The sequence below is a fragment of the Caloenas nicobarica genome, chromosome 27, assembly GCF_036013445.1.
Source record: "Caloenas nicobarica isolate bCalNic1 chromosome 27, bCalNic1.hap1, whole genome shotgun sequence".
NCBI lineage: Eukaryota > Metazoa > Chordata > Aves > Columbiformes > Columbidae > Caloenas > Caloenas nicobarica.
This window is the reverse complement of record NC_088271.1, coordinates 3,402,796-3,425,407: the sequence shown is the minus strand read 5'-3', so window position 1 is coordinate 3,425,407 and position 22,612 is coordinate 3,402,796. Positions and strand designations below refer to the sequence as shown.

General features: G+C 45.5%; 4 protein-coding genes across 10 annotated transcripts in view; 1 reads left to right on the top strand and 3 right to left on the bottom strand.

Moving 5' to 3' along the window:
• Positions 1-923, bottom strand: part of EPS15L1 (epidermal growth factor receptor pathway substrate 15 like 1) — a 38,068-nt gene extending 37,145 nt beyond the window's left edge. For all 5 annotated transcript variants that reach the window (XM_065652419.1, XM_065652420.1, XM_065652421.1 and 2 more), the window contains exon 1: positions 869-923. In XM_065652419.1, the coding sequence (XP_065508491.1) occupies positions 869-898 (30 nt within the window). In that variant the 5' untranslated portion in view covers positions 899-923. The remainder of the gene's footprint in view (positions 1-868) is intronic.
• Positions 924-2,537: 1,614 nt separating this feature from the next.
• Positions 2,538-5,798, bottom strand: CALR3 (calreticulin 3). Its single transcript, XM_065652859.1, has 9 exons — positions 5,657-5,798; positions 5,389-5,490; positions 5,034-5,237; positions 4,258-4,352; positions 3,513-3,722; positions 3,291-3,404; positions 3,059-3,202; positions 2,816-2,908; positions 2,538-2,702 (listed from the first exon to the last, which is right to left on the bottom strand). The coding sequence occupies exons 1-9, from the start codon at positions 5,796-5,798 to the stop codon at positions 2,538-2,540; spliced, it is 1,269 nt and encodes a 422-aa protein (XP_065508931.1).
• A 318-nt stretch (positions 5,799-6,116) lies between these two features.
• On the top strand, positions 6,117-15,655 carry C27H19orf44 (chromosome 27 C19orf44 homolog). 2 transcript variants are annotated; one of them, XM_065652328.1, is made up of 8 exons: positions 6,117-6,233; positions 6,429-7,067; positions 7,327-7,687; positions 8,253-8,329; positions 8,660-9,131; positions 9,802-9,897; positions 10,025-10,191; positions 13,232-15,655. In XM_065652328.1, the coding sequence occupies exons 1-8, from the start codon at positions 6,210-6,212 to the stop codon at positions 13,301-13,303; spliced, it is 1,908 nt and encodes a 635-aa protein (XP_065508400.1). In that variant the 5' UTR covers positions 6,117-6,209; the 3' UTR covers positions 13,304-15,655. The 2 variants fall into 2 exon arrangements, with proteins under 2 accessions (XP_065508400.1, XP_065508399.1); XM_065652327.1 differs by lacking the exon at positions 13,232-15,655 and adding an exon at positions 10,620-12,843.
• CHERP (calcium homeostasis endoplasmic reticulum protein) lies at positions 10,624-22,219 on the bottom strand. Of its 2 annotated transcripts, none has more exons than XM_065652325.1 (18): positions 22,133-22,219; positions 21,853-22,026; positions 21,000-21,181; positions 20,138-20,275; positions 19,753-19,904; positions 19,290-19,401; positions 18,848-18,937; positions 17,993-18,227; positions 17,473-17,651; positions 16,678-17,074; positions 15,974-16,212; positions 15,311-15,444; positions 14,941-15,027; positions 14,493-14,642; positions 14,245-14,361; positions 13,667-13,761; positions 12,994-13,179; positions 10,624-12,373 (listed from the first exon to the last, which is right to left on the bottom strand). In XM_065652325.1, the coding sequence occupies exons 1-18, from the start codon at positions 22,155-22,157 to the stop codon at positions 12,336-12,338; spliced, it is 2,730 nt and encodes a 909-aa protein (XP_065508397.1). In that variant the 5' UTR covers positions 22,158-22,219; the 3' UTR covers positions 10,624-12,335. The 2 variants fall into 2 exon arrangements, with proteins under 2 accessions (XP_065508397.1, XP_065508398.1); XM_065652326.1 differs by having other exon boundaries at positions 10,624-11,956.
• Positions 22,220-22,612: the final 393 nt, after the last annotated feature.

Genomic DNA, 22,612 nt, shown 5'->3' with positions numbered 1-22,612 from the left:
GCTTTTGTTTTAAAGGAAATAAGTAAGCCAACTATCTTCACAGGAGTATGGAAAAGAATCAACAGTGATCACGCTGTTCAGGTTTAAATTATTTGGGTGAAAAAATAATTCAAAAACTTGTAACAAGAGCAAAAATCTACCCAAGGATCCCAACCATTAAACCAGAGCTCGAAACAGCCTCTCCCCAAGGAATGTCACCCTGCTGGTGCGAGAAAAGCTGCAAGGTCCAGGGTCTTTGCAGAAGCCTCGTTCTCCTGCTGACGGGTGGAAACCTCCTTTTCATTCCTCCACCCTGAGTCCTTTATTGATACACCTCTGGCTGCGCTACTCACGCACCTCCCAAATATTAAGCACAGTCATGACACCCCAACAGCTAAAGGTGACATTAACCCCGTGTTACAAACAGGAGAAGAAGGTGACGCGACCAAAGCGTCCCGAGCAGGGAACGAGCCCCATCCCCGGGCCCCGCACCACGTTCATCCCGCAGCTCCAAGGCAGGAGCTCCAGCTCGGGGAGGGAAATGCTCCGAAGCCTCGGGGCTGCCCTGCCCCTTCCCAGGGGAGCAGCTCCGGGGCCTCCAGGAGGGGACGACGCCAGCGCCTTTTGTGCCCCCACAGAAGCGGCCGAGCCCCGGGGGACAAGCGCGGGCTGCTCGGCCCCTCACCCCGCCCGGGCCCTGCTCCCCGCCCCGGGCCGCGGGGAGAGGCCCCAGCGCCGCCCCGGCCCCGGATGCACCCGCCCGCCCGAGCGGGACCCGCAGCGGGGAGCGCCCGGTTCTCCTTCTCCGACCGGCGGGCCCAAAGGGCCGCGTCTCCCCTCAGCCGCCCCCCGCCTCCCGGCAGAGCGCGGCCGCCGGCGGGCCGGTTACCTGCTGGCTGAGGGGGATGAGCGCCGCCATCTTCCTCCCACTGATTCGGGCAGCGGCCGGGGCGGGGGGAAGGAAGGCGGGGGGAAGGCGGGGCGAGCGGCGGAGGCCCCGGCCGCGCCTGGCACCGCGCGGCCCCGGCCTGGGCCTGCTGGGCCGCCGCCTCCCGGGGCTTCGTGGGGCGGCTGAGGAGGGGGATGTGAGGCGGGAACAAAGCGGCCGCGGCTTCGCTGTGCCCGGCGGGCGCTCTCCTCCGGCGAGGCTGGCGCTGACCTACCTACGGTACGGACAAAGTAGGTCTAGGGAACACCGCGGGGAATATTCTTCCAGGTAACCGAGGCAAGGTACTCATGGACCTTTTAGTTCGATGACCTGCGTTCAACTTTGTCCCGGGCAAACCTCGTTATATTACTTCATTAGGCTAAACCTTGCCAAAACAGACCTCGCCGCATTAAGCTTCCTCTGGTCTACGATCAGATATTCAACATCAAATAACAAAGTTAACAAATCCTCGCCTAAAATGTGTGAGTACTGGAAAGCAAGCTGAACGAGACGAGGTCACTGTAGGCGTAGGAAAGCTGAATGAACAGCAATGCATTTAGGAAAAAAGGTAAAGGGTGGCTGGCGTTAGAGTGTACTTCAGTAGCTTCCAAAGATCTTCACCCCACAGCAACATCGGAGTTGTTTTACAAGCGACACCGCTCAAACAAGAAGTGAAAGAATTTGACCTCAGTCACTGCCAGGCTAGAAACTGGCCAGGCTGAAATTGGGGCTTGCACAGACCCTCCCGCTCCTTTTCTCCTCTGGCTTCATTTTTTGCTAAATTTATAGCATTAGTTCTTAGAGGAGTGGGAAGGAAATGCAGAGGTGCAGAAGGACCAGAGAAGGGATGAGGGAAGTGACTGAACAAGTTACAAGTGAGGGGAGGTCACACAGAAAAACAGGCACATTGTTTCACTCTTGCAAAATCCTCCCTATGCCACCCTATTTAGGAAAAAAAAAAAAAATTATATATATATATAAAGACAGCTGCCAGGCACCGTGTGCATTTCAGATTTTTGAAGGGCAAAAAATTGCCTGGATACATTTAAACTTTTCAGGATAGATTTGTTGGACGGTAACGGGCAGAAGGAGCGCGGCCACAGCGCCTCGCAGCAGCAACGGCGCTGCGGGAATCCCCAAACTCTGACAGGTGCACAATCACTGCAGAGCTCATCTCCTCCTTACTGTGAAATATGTTGTGAAACACGCTTCACACATTTGACATGCTGAACTCTTTAATGGAATATCATAAAAAGCGTATGATGATATCTCCTCAATGAAAATGAGCATGAATTTTACATTTAATATTAAACCCTGAAAGTGTAGAACAGTTCCAAAACCTAGTGCTTTATTACAAGTGATTTTAATACATTTTTAGCAGTGTCAAGATACAGTTAATTAAAAAAAATTAACCTTTTCTACAGAGATTTTAACTATGTTAAGGTATTTTTACTAATGACTAAAACCAGTCACAAAATTTAATGCTGAATTTTTAAAAAATCCTGTTTTACTACAACTCCATTGGTGCAGATTTCAACAAGCTGTTAACAAAACATCAAAATCCTTAAGTGAAAAAAAAAAAAAACGCAAAGTGATTTAAGTGAAAAAATGTGAACTTCTTTCAAATAAGTTAAAACTCCTCCTTCTCCATAGGCTTCTCCGCTGCTCTATCCTTCCCAGAGTTTCTTCTCTCTAGCTTTTTCTTAAACCGTTCCTCAAAGTATTTTTCTTCCATAACCCTTTCCCTCTCCTGCTCTTCCTCAGTCTGCCTTATATTCATTTCCTCTTCAGGACCCTAATGTTAAAATTTCATTTTTATGCACCGAGGGGTTCTTCATCAGATTAGACAGGAGATTTTAAAAATGGGGTAAAAAAAGAACCAAAACAGACATAAGAATTTCACGTTACCTTTGTTTCTCCCCACGTTTCATCTCCGAAGTCTTCTGCATAAACCTCATCATCTGTTATCAAGAAGTTGTCGAAAATTGTGCCAGCTCTCACCTTTGAAGAAAGAGGGGGGGGAAAAAACCCCAAACACATAGGTCCCTAAGATCCCAAACCAATACATAATGTTTATATGCAAAAGGGAAAGAGGTTGCTATTCACTTGGTGAGAAAAAAAGTTCATTATTTTCCAATAAGGGTGTCTCACCTGCCAGATATCTAGTCCAATGACGCTAATATTTTTGTAGCTGTAGATACTGAAGTCTGGCAAGTAATCTGGATTGTCGATCTGCGGATGAGGCCAAACCCCTCTATAATTTGGGTTATTAATCTGCCTCGGTTTCCATTCTCCCTAGGAAAAAATGCATGTTCTGAGTAGTCAGGCAAAGAAACATTGCTTAAAGTGTTCTGGATAACTAGGATTATGAAATTATTTATACCCTGTATAGAGGATTCTTGACCATAGGACAATGCCATTCTCCATTCACAGCATCATCCCAGTCTTCAGGTTTCTCAGCACTAGTGTCCATGATGTATTCAGGTTCATCCCAATCCTTTAAAAAGATTAAGAAAGCAAAAGTAGCGCAGAGTTCAACTAGATCAAACGTGTACTCAGTAGAAATGAAATAATCCAGTAATGCAGAATAAGGAGATCAAATTACCTCAGGTTTGGTGTCATTTGGATCATCAATTTGGATTTGATCATCCCAGTCAGTGGGTTTGCGCACTGTGGGATCATTAATTTTCTTCGGTGGCAAAAAATCAAAATCATCTTCTAAGTTGCCGGATGCAACCATTTGGTTGTCAATTTTTACTTCGTAAGACTGGTCTGGCCTTATAATCAAAGTATATAAGTGTGTATATCCGTCAACCTGGGTGTTAAAGAACGCAAGGAAATTCTTTAAGAATCTTAAATACAGCTCTTAGGAACTGTCTCGCACCAGAATTATAAAACTAATTTCTAATGGATTTTTCGTAAGCCGCAGTAAGAAAAAATAATTCCCAAAGTCTCCTAGAGGCAGAAAATTAATGACATTTTTCACATCTATTTTCCAGTCCTCACATCTGTTCTGAACATATGGAATTAAGGTTACATTTAAGAAACACGAAGATATACATTTCTTAATCACATACAGCACCCTTGCAACTTTATTTCGTCCCGTATCAGCATCAGGTATTATGAATGCAATCATCAAATTGCAAACATATAATGAACAGAGAAATACCCGAAGTCCCCTAATTAACATGATTTTTAAGATATGATGAAAAGTAGAAAGGTGTTACATGTTTGGAATAGTTATTTAGGGGTTTTGTTGTGTTTGTTTGGTTTAGTTTTTTATTTTTCTTCCTAATATCCCTGTAACTTGTTTATTTTAAAGCTTAAGTCTCTCTGAAATGTGTATTTACCTTGCATCTGATTGGTTTCTTAATCGGATGGAGTTTATTCTTGTAATTTAAAATAACATGGACTTTCTTTGTCTCAGATCCACAAATATCTGGCCCTACAACAAAGAGATTATATGCTTTGTATCTTTAACTTCTCTGCAGAAAAACACAAGTTGGTTACCTTTTCCTTCTAATACTGCTAGGCATCCCTCCCATTCCATTTTTAATGGAATTTTTAATGGACTTCTACTCAAAGTCTGTAAATCTACCTTAGATTTAGATTTTGTGTAGCCTGGGGTACAGTTCTGTAACAGAACTAAACCCAGAAAACAAAAATTCAAGCAAAATAAAAGCTGTATCCGGCACAAGGCAAATAACGTTATTAGATACATAATGACAAATTTCACTTTGACAGACAAATATACAAATTTCGCTAAATCACTGGACACTAATACAAGTCTATCAGGGCAGATAATGGCCCACAGTATGCAGTTACAGTTAAAGGTTTTAAAAAAACCATAAATCCTGCTGAACAACTACCTTTATTCTAAGCTCACTCTGATCATTTTCTGTTACGTCCTTCAAATCAGCTCAGAATGTTTGCATAAATATGTATTTTGTTAATACATATTTAGAGATCTCTCAAGTGTGGAAGAACTAGCTCCTTACAGTCACAACATCCTTATTTTTTTAAGACAGCCTTCCTTTATGCTTTTTCAACCATTTTCACAACCATCTTAGAATTGCACAACAGCAGTGACAGTATTTTAGTAATGAAGAAATAACTCTAAACTCACCAAACATGATGTAATAACGTGAATTTCCACTTAGGTTCTTCTGGTCCAAATTTGAGGGAAAAATTTTAACATATCCCCCACCGCAATCTATCTTCTGCTCATGTTTCACAGTATACTGGATGACCAGAGTTTTCCCTTTGTTACTAAATGGTTTAAATCGTGAGGAGATAGCATAAAATTTAGAATTTTCACTAGTTTGTAGACCTGTGAAGATATTAGTACAATAGCCAAACTTACATTTGTCTCCGTTTGCAATTAAAAAATACTTTTATTGCCACGTACAGCACATCTATAAAGGCAAATTCCCAACTCTCGAGGTGGCTCCAGTAGCAGATTTGCAATGAAACGCACGCACCTTTATCTCGCTCTGGATCTCCATAAAACTTCCCAGCGGTGAGTTTAAACTTCCCAAGGTCCGGCTTGTACTCAGAATATATCCACCTCTTCTGCCAGTTGGCTGTCCCGCAAGGCCGGTGCCAGCAACACAAGAGGGGGTCAGTAAACATGGTACAAGTGGGGGTCCCTCCCCACCACCTCACACCCTCACCTCACACCTTCACCTCACACCCTCACCTCACACCTTCACCTCACACCTTCACACCACCCCCCTGCCCTCGCCAAACCTCCATCCAGAAACTGCTCCTGGAAATACACCGTGGCCCTGGCGGGGCCCAGGGCGGCCCCGAGGAGCAGCGCCAGCCTCAGCGCGACAACGGCCGAGGCACTTCCACTGCGGCCTCCGGGCCCCACCACCGCCATCGCCATCGTCGCAGCCATCGCCCCCACAACACGAGGACCCCTCAGCTTCGCGCCTTCGCGGCCCCGCCCTTGACATGCGGGCTCTGATTGGCTGCGCTTTCCTAATTATTATGCAGCGGAATCAGATTGGCCTAGCGCCCCCGAGGGAGGAGCATCGCCGCCACGTGCCCGCGCGGCGAGATGCATGCTGGGGCTTGTAGTCGGCGCGCTCACGTGACGGCAGCAGTATAGTTTCTTGGGATTGGCTGGTTACGCCCAAGGATCTGCGCGGGAGCCAATGAGGGGGCGGGATGTTGGAGAGTCGCGGTGTCTGGGATACGGCGCGGCGCCGATCTCTCCTGCCTCGGCTTGAGGGAGCTGTCGTCGCCGCCGTCTCAGGGCGTTCCGTCCGGGGTGGCTGCGATCGCTCGGGCGCAGATGGCGCCCGCGGGCGGAGGTCAGGTGAGGCGTCAGCTCCCGTCCCGGCCCCCGGGCTGTACCTGGGCACCCGCAGGCCCCGGGCCGGTGCTTCAGCCGCGTGTGGGAGGAGGCGGCCCGGCACAGGCGGGGCCGAGGGCAGGGCCGTGGGGAGTGCGGGGAGCTGAACCGGCCGCCTGCCTCCGCCGCTGAGGGCTCTTTGCATCCTCTTCTCGGCAGGGACACAGCGATGCTCCCCGCAGAACCATCACCGCCGGGCTCAGCGGCCTTCCCCGCCCCGGTGGAGACCGGCCGGTGGGTGACACGGGGCTCGAGAAAACTGGAAGCGCTCCTTTCTACAGCAGCAGGTTTCTGAAGGTGCGCAACGAGAATGTGCGTGGCAGCCAGTGGTGCCAGGTGTCGGGGAGCGCTGTGTGGGCAGCGAGCGGGCGCGGAGCACACAGCACCCCGGGCAGCGGTTCTCATGCGCGGTCGAGCTCAGCGCTGAGGAAAGTGGCACAGCTGGAAAGCAGAATCATGAACCGAAAGAAGCAGACGGAACTGCAGAACACTAATTTGGGCCAGAAGCCTTTGGATGAAGAGTCGTCCTCATCCACTGCCAGTCGTGAACACAGTGCAAGGGGCAAGAAATACCTGAAGAATTCTGCTGCCACCAGTGGAAATAAAACCCTCAGTAATGCCGGTTTGAAGGAAGAGGAAAACATCCAAAACCCTGAAAAGAATGTTATGGTTAAACAGCACCTTCATTTGGATAGTGGCAAAGAGGACATGAGAGAATTGATGGAGAGCTCTTTGGAGTTTTCCAGCAGCAATGACAATTGGAGGGTTGTTGTAAGTGATTCTAAATGGGGTAGAAAGGTAAATACAGACTTTGCTGGATTATGTTTTTTTATTTACACTTTTACAAGATTGTGTTAAATCGTTAAATTGCTTTTATTTAGATAAAACCAGAAACTAAATTTTAATTTTGCATTTGTGTCTTGCTCGTGATATGATTTAGCTTCAATTCACATTTTAAAACTACTCTTTTTTTACCCATTGTAATTTGTGTTCTTTTTTAGTGATCTACAGATAATAAATGAAGTAACATATAAAATATCTTTTCTATGTCCTTCAGAAGAGTAAGACTCCAGTTTTGTCAGGAATGCCTCCTCCATCCCATAAAGAAGTTTCCCTGGCAGAGGTATCTAAAACATCTTTGGTTCATAGCAAAGACTCAGAGAAAAGTGGTTTGGGTAGAGTTAATTCCCCAACACCTGCACCAGCCAGTGGCAACCTGTCAGTACAACATAAAATGAGCTCTGAGTCACCATTGTCTTCCATCAAAGACAATACTGTAAAGATGACTCTGCCTGGAACAGGCAACACCAAGCAAAGCCAAGTGTCACTTCAAAGTGACAGAAGTGAAATAAAATCATTAGATGAATTGTTTTCAAAAGCAGCTGGCGGAGAAGATTCAATCAGCAGCAGCTCAAATGGTAAGTTTTCTAAAATATCGCCTCAGTAGACTTGGCATGAATTGCACTAATACTCTACTGATAAATTTACTAATGGGCAAATACTCACTTGGAAAGGATTCAGTAGTGTAATTTTACATAAACGGAGGCTTCAGCAAAGGAATTATGTTGATCTATTTCTTTTTTTCTAGTGTAATATATTTGTATTTTTCTTGTCTTTTCATTTAATGGGTTCGGTTTAATTATGCTTCCCTGGGCGATGCTTAATTATGGTTTCAAAACAATTACAGCATTTAGAATAGTTTTCATGGATCAGTGGGACAAGGTACTAACGGGTCTGAGTGAGAACAAGTGCAAACATGAGAACAAGTGCAAACGTGGGGCACCAGGAACGTCTTGAACTTGGGTTTGCAGATCCACAGGCAAAGGAGGAAACTGCTAAATCAAGGGTTTAGAGAGATTGACTGCTATTAATTTTTCTTATTTTAATGTAGTACTGATTTATTTTTTTGACTTTTCTCTCTTAAGGGAAAGTGTACTGTAATTTTCATGCAAATTCTCCTGACAATATGTCATTTGATTGCAGACTTCAGACTGAATATCCTGAGCCTTGATGATTTGGCACCAAATATCACCAGTGAGGCAGCGGAATTAAAGCAGAAAGTAAGTAGAAATTCCCTAGTAGCGCATGTTTCCATTCTGCCTGTTTGGTGGAGGGTGGATATTCGAAAATAAATACTTATACTCTGAGCTCACCAGCTCTAAGGGTGAGATCAGGATTATTACAGTCTACTGAAACCTGACCAAATTATTTTTTTAATGTCTGTGTTTCCTTACTAAATATAACAGCACTGCACAGGTTGTAAGGTAACATAGAAATGCAATGTTTTTATTTCCTAATGATCTACTCTCAGTGATATGCAGAACAGGTGGAGGCATAGTCTGGGTTATATTTTGTTGGTTCTCCTAACACACAGCTGTTTTGTTTTACAGGAGACAGACATTCAAATTAGTCAAGAATCAAACAGAAGTTCAAAAAAAGGTTCATTCCTGGGTGAAAAGGACCAAGCTTCTCTTAAAATGAGAAGTGCAGCAACTGGTGTGAATGACGCTTCTGAAGGGGATGTTGAAAAAACTGTGACTGAAGCTGAAATCTCTGAGCACTTAAGTGGAGTTTCTGCAGATTTCCCAAGACGCAAACAGGGTGATCTTGATCATGATGAGAGAACCATTAATTCAGAATATTCTGAAGACTTTGAAAGGTCTCAGTCTACGGCAGACAGGGAATGTGTATCACAAACATCAGGGCAGCATTCCGAGAGCTGCACGTATTCCGGAGAACACCCGTCTTCAGCAGCGTCACCTTTACTTACCAGAAAACAGCGTCACTGGGTGCACAGAGTAACTGTCAAAGAAACTGCGGTTCAGACGGTGGATTTGCCATTCGCCTATTGCTGGGCAAAGAGTGAGTTCACAAGATATTGCCCTATCCAGACTATTTTTATATTTTATGTGTCAGCATTGGTAGAGTTCTTGGGTTCAGTACTAGCTTCCCATGCTGACATTAAAAAAACTCAACATTTTTATTGTAGCTTTGCTATTTTAAACAATACTATTGTATTGTTGCTAATGTGATTGCTCATCGTAGAGTTCTTATTTTTGCCCTGTATTTATTTTTTGGGAAAGCACTAGAGCCCCATGTACAAAGGCAGACATGACCTTTAACTCTTTCTAGAGGGGAAGCTCCTTCCCTGCTTCTCGTTACTTAAAGGAAAAAGTGGCAAGAGCCACTTCTCACCACACTCAAGGAAAAAGATAGAAATTGGAGTGTGCTTGAAAACAGTCGCCTCCTTCAGGTACAAAAGCCTTTATTTTTACTCTAAGGTTAGAAAAATTGCCTTCTACATGGCACGTGTTGTAAACTAAGCATAAAGAAATGGTGGAGGTCATGCAACTTTTTTAGCGGTGTTTTGTTGGGTTGGTTTTTTTTTTTTGGCCGTCAGGATTCTCTGTAGGACTCTACAGTGGTTTTGTGGCAACCGGTGTCCCAGGAGGCTGCTGAAGTTGAACCCAGTTCTAGCCCTAAACCTTTCCACCCTCCCAACCCCGTAATTCCACATTTATCCTCTCCACAGCAACCCCAGCCGCGGTGCTTGACCTACCTGTAGGGAACAGCTACGTCGACCCCGTGCCTATTGCCAGTCACGTCATCAGCATGGATGCAGTAGAAGGTACTGAAAAATCTTTCTTACTCTTCAGTTTTACTCTACGTTATGTGTCTAAGCCCTGCTTAGACTGCTCAGCCGTTCCCGTCTGATTGTAACCTGTCCCTAACGTGTTTCCCCTCCGTTCTTGCAGCCCTGACAGCGTACAGCCCGGCAGTGCTCGTTTTAAACGCCATGTTGAAGCAGCACTTGATGTTGACTCAGCAGTTTGTTGACAACATTCATCACCTTCACTTATCCGTTGTGGAGTCGCTAGAGAAAGAGAAATTCCACTACCACACCCTGGAAGAGGCCAAGGAGGTATTTATGATAGAGACAGCAGCCTAGAGTGAGGAAGGATAAATTCCTTCCAGTATTTGCAGCAAACTGATTTTCTTTGTGTATTATTCATTAGTCATAATAGTTATAAAGTCCATAATATCATTGAATAAATTATTTCATAGAAGAATATGTTGTTGCTTAGGCCCATAACATGTCAGGTATAGAGTAAAAAAAAAAAGACCAAAGTATTACTGGAGGCCCCAGTTTGGAAAGATGGAGGTTTCTGCTGGGCCCTTTAGCTGTCCTCAAACGAGTGAGGAGCTTCCTAATGCTGCAATAGAAGGATCGGGTTCTGTTGCTGGTACAGAAAAGTGCAGGTATCTTGACATGAAGATTTATGATTTATTAAATACTAAAAAGTACTTATCTACATGATAGATATTTGTATATTGACTTTTTTTTTTCAGTACATCAAGAATCACAAATCCCCACCTTTAACAATTGCGCAAGCACGTGAAGAAATTCAGAAAGCACAGGAGGAAAAACTGGTTTGATTATTTGAATTTTAAGTAAATTTTATATTTACAGATCTCAAGGTGGAACAAGAAACTCTTCCAAATTGTACAGATAAAAAGTTATAAACTATGTACTGGAAGGATTTGTACTAACTGCTACGTATCTTGTTATATAAATTTATGTTCCTATAGCTGAATTTTTTACTCATGTACATGATACAAGGGTAGGCAGGAACCTTTAGTCAGATTATGTCAAGTGTTCAGCAAAAAAGAAACCAAGAAACCACTTTTCTCTCCAAGGAGGGCGTAGGTCATCACGGTATGTACGTTTAGCATGTAGATCGTGTGATCTGTGATCATGGCAGACGTGAAAGTCTGTACTACAGCACCCCAGGAATATGATCCCAGTAGAAAATACCATATCCTGACTTATTGCCATATTTAAGCAGTGTTTATGTATAACGAGCTTTGTCAGATTACTACAAAACCAAACACACACAAAGATCAGTTCAATAAATTCAATACAAGGAAGCTTACAGCCATCCTACTGGAATCCATTTACTCTGAAGTACGAGTCGCTGCTTTATTTTTATTTTAAAAAAAGTGTTTATTGGAAGGCAAAACAATAAAATTCACAATTTGGTAACATACAGGTGGTGTATGCCGATCACAGACAGTTACAGTTCCACAACTACAGTAGATCTAGAACAAACTGAGATTTCACCATATGAACTGAATGGTTTTAGGAGGGTTTCTGCGATACAAAGGACTCAGAGGTGCCCACCACGCGGACCTCAGGACTGGAAGTGCAGTGTAGGGGCCTCACATCTTTCAGGTGGGCTCTGGAAACAGTTACAAAAGGGTTTTTTTTTTCTTCTCATTTAGATTAAAGGAAGTTTCCAAGAACGTTTCATCATTAGAAACTTGCAATGCAGAGAAAATGGATTCTCTTCTAGTGAACTAATTAGCTTTTATTAAAGGGTATATACAAAAATATAAAAAGCTTAAAGAATGTCTTCCGTTACAAAGCATTGAACATCCCTCAGAGCGCTGGAAAAGCTACGCCAGTGACCCCTCCTGTTGTGAGCAGAGTTGGGGCTGCAGCAGCTGGTGTGGAGGGGCGTTAGGTTGGCTCGTTAGGATGGGTCCTAACGAGCTCGCACAGCGCTCGTAGGTCACCTGTACTGGAACTAGATGCTTCATTCCCCATTTAGACATTAGGATACACTGCTCAGCATCAGTGTGACTTGATCCCAAGGCAGCACCCCTCCACTTCAAATAGAATTAACCTTTTGAGAGAAATAAACATATATTATGGAACTAGAGAACACACAACCGGATCAGATAACGTCTGTATTCCACAGGAATGAATGAGGCACAGTCCTACACCAGGGAGAGCTTGGCTGGGGTTTCAGTCTAGTATAAAATGGGTAACTAATTAAAAAATTTTGCAAAATAAATGGAAATTCTTAAACTTGCTAGACATGTCATAGTTACAACTGGCCTTTTTAAACACTAAACGACAAGTGTTGAAGTACATGTCCTAGCTTTCCATTTTTCACCATAGTTTTAAAAGTAATTCATTTGTCACTTCCTCCAGACTCTAATCCGGATTTATACAAGTTTAATGTTTTGTAGAAGATGCAAGACATCTTTCTTCAGAGAGTCTTATTCGGGTGGTGGAGGGTCTTGCGTTTCACGCTTCACTGAAACAATAAGGAAAAGAGTTCTTACACATTCTGCAGTTACCTAAGCTGGCTGAAATGTTTCATGGAATGAGGGCTCTATTCATAAGGAACTTTTCCTTTTGGGCTTTATTTGAACCCATTTAATTACATAGACCTACTGCAGCCATAGGCAGAAGTGACTTTTCATTAGCATGCCAATTTTTTTCCTTTTAGTCATTGGCAAGTGCGATTGGTCTACTTAACACAGACTCTCTGCAAAAAAAAAGTATCATTTGGATAATTGTGTTCATGTCCTGAGCAGCACCTCCACTTTTCTGAACCCTTCCTTGGGATCGCTCCTGTTTCGGAGGGGGGAACATTCTGGGACATGGGCTCTCGGGATTGCAGCCAAGAAGTGGCTTACACAGAACAGGCCAATTAATTAATGTTTCAGAAATGAGAATATAACACAACCCCTGAGAAGATGCTAAGTGATCAGAGTATATGTCTACTTACCTGTTTTTTTTATTGTATCCATTAAGTTAGAAAGCATTAAGAGTAACTAATATTTTGATTTGGGTTTACAGTCTACAGTAAATAGCACAAAATCACTGTCAAGTCTACAAAGTTGTTTAAATTGCTTAGAAACATTCACTTACATTCTTCTCTGGCCTTCATGCGTGCGATAAATGAGTAACTTTTATTTCTTCGGTAGTTTTCGTAAGGGTCATCTAATGCAACTCCCACTCCTTTGTATTGATCCCATTTGTCTCGGATATCCCCTCCTTTAATCGGATCCTGAATGCCTTGTTCCTTGGCTCCCAATCCACCAGATCCGCTCCATCCTGCAGAAAGGACCCAACATTGTAATCCTGCAACTATTTTTTTTATTACTAGAATTCTGAAGACAAACATAGACATTTTGGAAACAACCGAAGAAAGCGTCAATTTGATACAGCAGGATGGTAACAGCCAGCCTGAAACAACGTATGAACCGTCCCGTTTATTTCAACAGCATTAAATGGACAGATTCTGCAAGCTGACAAACATCAGCTCTAGCCCTAAAAACTTTTAAGCAGGTGGAGGTGAAATACCCCGGGGAAGGAACTTCTGTTGATGCCAAACTCACGTCCCCATCTTCCACATCCTTCCCAGAAAGGTGACTGCCGCACTGCTCCATGTTCTATATACTTATGTCTCCAAATATCCTATTGCTGCACTCGGAATACCAAGGGATAATTACTTATGAACATGCTTTAATTCATTGTATCCAAGAGTTGGGTCCCCAATTTAGTTTCCTGGCTTGTGTAAGATTCCAGAACAGCACCTTACCCATTTTCACCAGCATTTGATGGCCTTTATTTTCTTCTCCAAGTCTTGATTCTGGTATAGGAGGCCCAGAACTGGAGCCCAAACCAGCAGAAGAACTAAGGAAATAAAAAGAACAAATTAAGAACAAGTGATCCTGTTCTGACACAATGTAATGTTATTTATATTCTATTAAACATTAACACCCCATACAAGCCCATCCACTCTACTGAACTATTCTTTTATCAAGCTGTTAGGCTATGGAGTTTGAAAGGGGCCAGGAACACCCTACCTGCTTCTCAGTACAAAGGAAATCAAACACTACGGTCTTCCTACCACAGAGATTACTCAGAGGATTCCTCGGCAGGCACAGGAGGTCTTTGAAGTTACACAGGGTTTTGTTATAACAAAAAGCGGCCACAATAGAGTAATATTCTCTCTCTAAGCACATCTAGCATATAAATCCTTTCTAAATCTGCTTGCCACCTTCTTTGCTACTGTTCACTGAAATACTTAATATATCCAACGCATGAGAAAGCACCTTTGTTGGTACTTTTCCAAACAACCCAGGTAGAAAGAGGAATAACCAAAGAAAAGCTTACGGAGGAGTGGGGCTGCGAGACTGGGACCGGCGCCGCCTTCCCGGGGAGTACGATTTGGATCTCGATCGTGATCGCGACCGCGAGCGGCTGTGAGAGGAGCGGGACCTGCTCCGGCTTCTGCAAAGGGAGAGCACGCGAGATCAGACACACGAGTTCCCAAAGCAACACCCAGGGTTCCTCATTCAACCCCCAGGGTGGATTTTTTTTCCACTCCCCCAGTTCCTGAGATTCAGCTGCCTGTGTTTTACCTGGACTGAGAGCGTGAATAGGATCGTGATCGAGAGCAAGAGCGAGATCGTGACCTCGAATAGGAGCCAGATGATTTTGAAGATCGTGAATTGGAGCGGGAGGATGAGCGACCTCGGCTTTTAGACCGACTGCGAGACCGGGAAGGGCCACTGTACAGATAAAGGCAGAGAAACTCCAGTGAAACCCCTGGGAGAAGCATAAGTAATGCAAATATACTTCTGATCAAATTCAAATTACACGCAAGCCCTGTATTTCTGCAGACAATCCAGTGAAAACTTGAGTGTGGCAAAAACTATTTTCTGCAGATTAGACAGAAATTCCAGCAGGTTGAAACTCAGTGATTCCATCAGCGTGTTGCTGAACATCCCTCTGCATTTAGCCCCAGGTATTCCCAGCACCTTCCAAACAAACAGCACGCATCAGGCAGCAGCAGATAGGATCTCTCACCTGTTTCTCTTCTCCTGACCTTTCCTCCGCCTCGCTCGCATTTTAGCTCTGAAGAATTCGTACAGTCCATTCTGCTCCCAGCCTTCACTGCAATAAATCAACCACACACAGAACCGACATCTGTAACATCCTACTTTGATTACTGGAGACATTCAGGATTTCCACTAGATTTTGTAGGGAACAAAGGGCCTGGGCAAAGATGTCTCACAAATCTCAGTGTAAGATCAAACCGTGTGCAGTTTACAGTACAACAAGAGCATAATTTCAGCATTAGAAGAACACAGGCGAAGGAAGAGGGAGGCACTTGGTGGTTTGAGACAGCTTCTCAGGGCATTTTCCTTACCAGATTATTCGCTATACCTACTCTTACCTGTTTCTAGGCCTGTCATGAGATGGTGGACTATAAAATGCCTCAACCGCAGCCAGGAGTCTCTCACTGGGGGGCATTGGGGGTGGAAGACGTATATCTTTAGGATCTAAAGGTTTATACTCATGATCTTCAAGCTGCCGGAAACAAAACAAATTACATTCGTGTCATGGGGTGGCTACCTGAAGAGAGAAATAGAGATTTAACTGCGTAGAGACCTCACATTTCAGTATGGGATTAAAAAATGGACCAGAAATAAGGATCCTGCAGGTGACCCAATGCTTTCCTGTGCTATCGCTACCATTTTGAGTTTTATGAGAAAAGCCAGCGCTATACACATTGCAACATTAACGGGATCACCAGGTAGATTAAACGCAGATCTCATCTACCCGCCTCAGTGGCCGGATGGAAGCCTGGCAAAAGCTGGGGTGTGCTCATCTATGAGCTCACATGGCTTTCACCAGGACATAACGCTTGAAAACGTCACCATTTTCACTGCCTTCTCCCCCCACTCCTGCCCACGTATGCCCTACAACAACTTTGGCTGACGGTTGCTGGATGGAAAGATTTGAAATTATAAATGTCCACGTTAAACTGTCCCTCATATTGTGCAGGGGATTTTGATCTTTTAATCCTACTAGTCAGGACTTTGAAGTCAGCACTTACTTTTACGAGCGGAGCCATCAGTCCAGCAGGAAGATCAAAGTAGGGAACGTTTGGCACCAGACTGGGATCGTCATGATTCATGTGTGGGGGCCCTTGGCGCCGCATGTGGGGGGGCTGCCCGTTAAATCCGTGCGGGGGAGGCCCAAAATCAGGGTGCTGTGGCCCTCCCCAGGGAGGATGCTCGCTGATTCCAGGATGAGGCAATCTGTGACCAGGGTGATGATGAGGAGGTCCAATTTCTGCAGAACGGGAAGGTTAAAACATTTTATTTAGCTATAGAGAAAGGAAAGCGATCAGAGAGATGTGCTTCAATTAGTGCGTTTATCCGAAAATACACTCTTGGCACCCAGAGCCTTGTGGATCCAGAAAAGCAACAAAACTGCAGAACCAGAGGCTGGCTACGGGTCCCTGTTTGGGAATATCCTGCAGTGCATCTCCCTCCCTGGCCAGAGCAGCTGCTCTCGAGACAACAGGATCCTTGATTTCTGGTTGTCTGCATCTATTAGGGAAGGAAGACTCAAAAAGCAAGGAAGACTCCAACTCCACAATGTGTTTCCTACTGCATTGTTAGCAGTGGCTTCCCAAACCCCCAAACTCAACGTTTCTCGGGAAACCCACGACAGTCCACCAAGAACAAACTAAATAATTTTGTAATGGCAATCAGCATCGCGACATAAGAAAACCTGGCCTGGTGCACACTTTACCTTGAGGAAAATCCCCCTGGGGGTAATCAAAACGATGAGGATAAGGAGGCCTTTCAAAGGGATGGCGAGGTGGAAAATCATCCTGCATGAAGCGAGGTGGAAAGCGGTTGAAATTATGCGGATGCGGGGGCTGGTTGAATTGGGGATGTTGCTGATGTGGAGGAAATGGGCCTCTGAAGTGAGGTGGCCGTTGCATTCGAAATGGAGGTTCCCTCTGACCCCCACCCCATGGAGGTTGTTCGTGCTGGTTGTTCCATGGTGCTTCAAACTGGTTGTTCCAAGAAGGATCGGGCTGGTTGTTCCAAGGTGTCTCGCGCTGATTATTCCAACCTTGATCTCTCTGTTCATTCCACATTCCTTCATGGTTGTTATTCCACGGAGGACAATGAGGTGGTCCCTAGTGGTGAAGAAACCTGGTCATTAGGCTAAAAAATAAAGAATGCAATAAAAACAACCTGCCTTTTAAAGCAAGTACAGCCTGTAGGCAATATGTGCAAGTGAAAGAACCTTCCGAAGTCTGAACAACTGTAGCTTCAGGGAAAAGACAGGAAAAGAGCAAACTGTTCCTCAACCAAACAGCTCTGTGGTACTTCTGCTTGTTCACAGGGAACGTGTGATGGCTGACAAACCAAAATGCAATTTATACTTTGCCTTTAACTGGGCTCAGAATGAGTAAGCTCAGCATGTGAATCTGGATTTTCAACTTTCCCAGCTTTTCACCGCACTTCCACAACGAAGATGGTTATTCTGAACTGCACCTCCCTCTACATCTTGTTGCGGAATTGTGGTTCTCACCTGTTGTTGACCCCACGGTGCAACAGGGTGAGGTTGCTCAAACCAGGGTGGTTTATTTGGAGGAATCTGATCGTGAGATCCAGGGCCGCGTGGTCCACCAGAGGCAGGGTCCTGCACTCCAGACCCTGTTGTGTCATATTCTGTAGAACCAGCCAGAGGCAGCTGAGATTTACCATCATCTGGAACAAACGGGAGACTGTTATGAGCATCCAGGTCACACGTAGTTAATAAAACACCTGCACACCTCCAGCAGGCTCCATCGGGATTTTGTTGGATGTGTAAACATCCTGCAGAAATCTATTACTCGGAGAGAGGATTCCTCATCCTTTTAACATTTGTCTCTTTGGTTCTTTTTATATTCAAGCATCAGACGACACCAGCTACAAGTCTCCAGCTTCAGGCTTTTGCCTGAACCAAACCAGCACAGCACCTCACTACTGAAAAAGGAGGAAAAAAAACCCCAAATCTCACAATGCCACCACCCCCCGATTTCTGCCCAGGTCCCAGGCCAGGTCAGCACCTGCTTGTGTGACGGGAGCAGACGGTGGGGCCGAGGTGGGTGCTGCGGTGGGCGCCTGAGGCGGGGGGGTTGATTTCACCTCGTTCTCCAGCGGGGGGATTTGGATCTGTTGCTGCTGCTGCTGTGTCAGACTGTTCACGAACTCTTCGTGTTGAGTTTTCAGGTTCTGCATCTGCTGTTGGAAGGCTACTTGTACAGGCTGGACTACCGTTGCGTATTCAGTGATCAAATTTGCCTGATCAAATGAGAGAAATTAAGAAGAACAAGTTACCACCCTACCTAGAGCAGTTATCCGATCTGCTTATTCACAGTCTCTGATATTGCTCTGCACTCCCTCCCAAGAAAAGCAGGAGAACATGGATAACCTGCTGCCAAGGAACCAGTCACACTGGGAAGCTCTGAAGATTTCCAAAATATTCTCTGCAAGCTGAAACCTACTGTCTCTATTAATGCCTTGCTTCCAAATATAGCTAAAATCAACAGCATTCATTATTCATGCTAAAAATGAATAGTTCCTGCTGCCACAATCATTTTTATGCTTTCTGTATACAATTTAAAGCTACAGTTTCTTTAGTTTCTGTTTTACCAAACATCATTTCCACAAAAGAGAACACACTGTCAAATATGTACAAAACTGTAGCAGTTAAAAATGCAAATGGACTTTCTGGGATCGTATCAGCAACCAGACTATTGAACATTTGAAATAACAAGGTTATGTTTTACATTATTTTTCGTAATACCTTGTAAACAACTTCAAGGGCAGGATTTAATATTTACTTTCCAAAAAAAAGGAAAACATTTCCTATATTTGTTTTCAAAATATTTAATCAGAAAACTGTTACTTTTGTGGCTAACCTGGTACTGGCCAAGTCCAAGAGCCGGGCTCTGTAACTGCTGAATAATTGACTCATCAAAGTACCCATTTTTCTCCCATAGTTGAAGCAGCTGCATAAATTCAAGAATGAAAGGTTTTTAGAAATTACGAACAACAAAAGAAAAACGGAGGCACAGCATTTTCATGGCTCTAGCTTTGTGAAAAGACCTCGGATTTCGGCACTTGTCTTTGAACCACCATTCATCATTACGATAACTTTTCATTAAAGCCTAGGTATTTGTAAGTTCTAGTTTAAACATGAATTAAAGCACATCCTGCATGTGATTTTATTTACATTGACTTTATGAGGACAATCACACTAGAAGAATCTCAGTGGTCCTCTTGCATCCCCGTATTCGTGAATTTGCCTGGCACTAACTTAACAAAGCGAAGTGGAGAGTTAAACCAAACCCAGATACTCACTCTGGCAATTTTCTGTTGCTTATCCTCCTCCACTGCCAGAAAACTCGTACAATAAATAGGCACAACCACCTTCTGTAAAGCAGCCAGAAGATCTCGCGCCTGCTTCCGCTGGCTTCAGAAAAGGAATGGGAAGAGTTACTGCCTTTCTCTCTAACACTAAGAACATTGTAATATTCAATTTCTCCCAACTTCCACTGCACTAAAAGTAGTGGATTCATAAAAGAGTTCCCTTCTTTACATTTGTACTGTAAATTCTTGACTGGAGAAAAAACACACAAAGTAAGTAAAAGCTGAATTTGATTATTAAAGCACTAGAACTTTGTGCCAGCTGTGGACATCTTAAGACAACTGCCAGAAATAATATGTTAAAAACTAACTAGTCAAATTAACAATGCATCTAGTGGAGACAGACTTCATCAAATTAATCAAAACATCAAACTGAAACCCACAATTTAATTCTTACCAGTGATGCAAAACATCATTGATTAAGTAGATGAGATGTAAGCGGAGCTCGAAGTGAGCTCCTTCCGCTGTGATGCGATTCCGCAGGTGCCCAGCCATCAGCTCACAGTGCGCAGGAGACTTTGCATTGCTAAACATCCAGTTCTTGCCAGCCTTAGAAAAGCAAATTTAAAATATTTTAAGTTAGTCTGATGTGTTCACATCACATGGGTTTCCCGGAATTCCAAAATATCTGCAAGAAGGCAAGATTTCAAGTAGCAGCCATCATCTTACCCACCACACAACACAACGATAAAGCTGCTCTTGACTATACAAACAATCTCAAAATTCTAATTATACTTAATCCACAACAGCACCAAATAACTGTTCAGATGTAGATCACTTACTGAGATTGCATCTTTCGTACAAGTGTCAATTATCGGCTGCAACAAGTTGTCAAATTCATTCATGTCTAACTGGGTTTCCTCCAAAACTTTTTGCATTTGTTGCTCAATTGCAAGGGCTACTGCTGATGTGACTTGTTCCTGAAAAAAGAAGAAAAAAAGATAATCCTATTACATCCAATATTATTTTAAAGAACTAAGCTGCTGTATCTCTGTCCTCTTGGCCGTAAGTAGCTATCTTGAAGACCAAGACGGTTTACAAGCAATGTGACCACATATAACGTTTCAGTTATCTGTTTTATTTGAGAAGACTCTTCTCATTCTTCAGAAAAAGTCCAGTTCATTTCCACCTCTAAAATCTCACCATTGTGAGAAAAAATAATTGCAGAAAACTCCTAAATGTATAGAACATAATCTCGGCATTCTGCTTTCCTCCAGGAACTCCTCAGTTTGGTTCCTAGTAGCTTTAACAGCAAAATTTTGCCTATGAAAACCAACTAGCTCAAAGCATGAAGTTCCTTTCCACCCCTAATCAGATTCCACTTTAAAATACTACAAGCAGGAATGTCTTGTGGATCCCAACAACCTGCAGCATTAACCAAAGATTAAAGCAGTCACAATTTATTCCACTCTGCAAACCAATAAGGTTTTTCATATAGTAAATAAACTGTTTTAATCAAAGGTCAATCTTGCCAGCACATCAGATACATCTGTTCTCTGGAGATGACGGCAGCTGCCACAGAACAAAAATAAGCAAATATTCCCTGTCCTCACCAACACACGCTGTCACTGCCAGTCAGAAGGAAACCCTCCTCTTCCCCCTTCACTCCTTATTTTTACAGCCACTGGCTTATCTTAAACCAACCTGTCTCATAGCGAGGAGATGCTGCTCCTGCTGCTGCAGGTTCCACTGACTCTGCTGGATCAGCTCCTCCACGGACGGGGTGCCCTGCGGAGCTGGGAGAGGCGCAGCTGGGGGGAGCGACGGTTGTGGCAGCGGCTGGATCTGGGCGGTAGCTTCGATATCTTGACTTTGCTTGCACAACACTATCGGACAAAATACAATTTTACAGTAAACCCCAAAGAAATCTGCTACCACCAGCCTGCACACAAAAATCACACTGGTTCAAAAACAGACCCTTGCTCTTTGTTATTGCTTAACGCAAAAGGAAACCCTGGCTGGATGGTGCACAAGAGGAGTGTCAGCAGCTCCCTGTGCACTTTGAGAGGAGTGATGGCAACACAGAGCACTGGAACAGGCTGCTCAGGGAGGTTGCGGAGTGTCCTTCTCTAGAGACATTCAAACCTGCCTGTGTAATCTCATCTGGGTGTTCCTGCTCTGGCGGGGGATTGGACTGGATGAGCTTTCGAGGTCCCTTCCAATCCCTGACAGTCTGTGATCCTGTGTGCCAGGACCAGCCTCCGGAGCTGCGGGGCTGGACCACCGTGTTCTTGAGGTGCTGAGCTCGGTGTCCCGGCCCCGCAGCCCGGCCGAGCTCCAAACCCGCCGCCGGGGAGGTGAGGGGGGCGTGAAGAGCCGCGGGCGGGGCTCAGAGGGCAGGACGAGGCTGCAAACCGGTCCTGGCTGGGCAGAGCGAGGCCAGGACGGAGCAACCCGGCTCCGGCAGCCGGGGCCGAGCGGGGCCGCGAACCGGCGGCCGGGGGGGGCAGCGCCCGGCGCGGCCCCGGGACCCGCACAACCCGCGGGCCCCACTCACGCTGCTGCTGCTCCAGGGCCAGCTTGTACTTGTAGTAGCCATAGAACTCGCCCCCGAAGAGGAAGGAGAATTTGGGGTTCTCCTTCTGCTTCTCCATCGTCATCTTCTCGAACTCGGGCCCGTTCCGCGCCACGAACTGCGCCAGCTTGTCGATGACATTCCGCAGCTCCTGGTCTGTGGGGGAGGCAGCGCCGTCAAGCCCCCGCCGGCCCCGCCGCCGCGTCCCCGCTCCCCCCCGTGCCCTCCCGGCCCCTCCCCGGCCCGGCGGGGCCGCGCTCACCGTCGGGCGGCAGCAGCATCTCCATGGCTGCGGGACAACGGGGGCGCCGCCGCCGCTAGGCCGCACCGGCCGGAAGTGCCGCGAGAGCCCAGGCGGCACGCGCAGCCGCGCTTTACGGCCCGGTCGCTATGGAGACGGCGCGCGGCGCGCGCGGCCGTTTCTCTCCCCACCTTCCCGCCCTCAGCGCCCTGAGGGGAGAACCGGGCCCGGCAGGGAGCGGGACCGACACCGGGACCGGGGACAGGCCCTGGGCCAGGCCAGCGCCTCAGGCCGCTCTGCCAGTGCCGCAGGAGCCAGCGCGGCCCGTCCTTGCACACACATCGCCTTTGCCGGCCTCGGAGAAGCTGCTTCGGGGCTGCGGCGTGTGAGGCCTCGTCTTCTCAGCTCAGCTCTCCGAGTACCTCACCCCCCCCCCACCAGAAGCGCACAGTTCATCTGCTTTCAAGACACCACGTCCATGCTGCAGTTCAGTCGCCAGAA

Bases quoted from the DNA above. Each gene is read 5' to 3' on its own strand.
- CALR3 (XM_065652859.1), bottom strand. From the start codon at position 5,798: ATGGCGATGGCGGTGGTGGGGCCCGGAGGCCGCAGTGGAAGTGCCTCG. The intron at 5,238-5,388 runs GTGCGTGCGTTT...ATATCTTCACAG, and splicing joins AGATCCAGAGCGAGATAAAG to GTCTACAAACTAGTGAAAAT. The intron at 2,909-3,058 runs GTGAGACACCCT...CTTTCTTCAAAG, and splicing joins TTGGACTAGATATCTGGCAG to GTGAGAGCTGGCACAATTTT.
- C27H19orf44 (XM_065652327.1), top strand. From the start codon at position 6,210: ATGGCGCCCGCGGGCGGAGGTCAG. The intron at 6,234-6,428 runs GTGAGGCGTCAG...TCTTCTCGGCAG, and splicing joins CGCCCGCGGGCGGAGGTCAG to GGACACAGCGATGCTCCCCG. The intron at 10,192-10,619 runs GTATTTATGATA...TTTTTTTTTCAG, and splicing joins CCCTGGAAGAGGCCAAGGAG to TACATCAAGAATCACAAATC.
- CHERP (XM_065652325.1), bottom strand. From the start codon at position 22,157: ATGGAGATGCTGCTGCCGCCCGACG. The intron at 13,180-13,666 runs GTAAGGTGCTGT...TCCTTTCTGCAG, and splicing joins TCAAATGCTGGTGAAAATGG to GATGGAGCGGATCTGGTGGA. The intron at 12,374-12,993 runs GTAAGTGAATGT...TTATTGTTTCAG, and splicing joins CATGAAGGCCAGAGAAGAAT to TGAAGCGTGAAACGCAAGAC.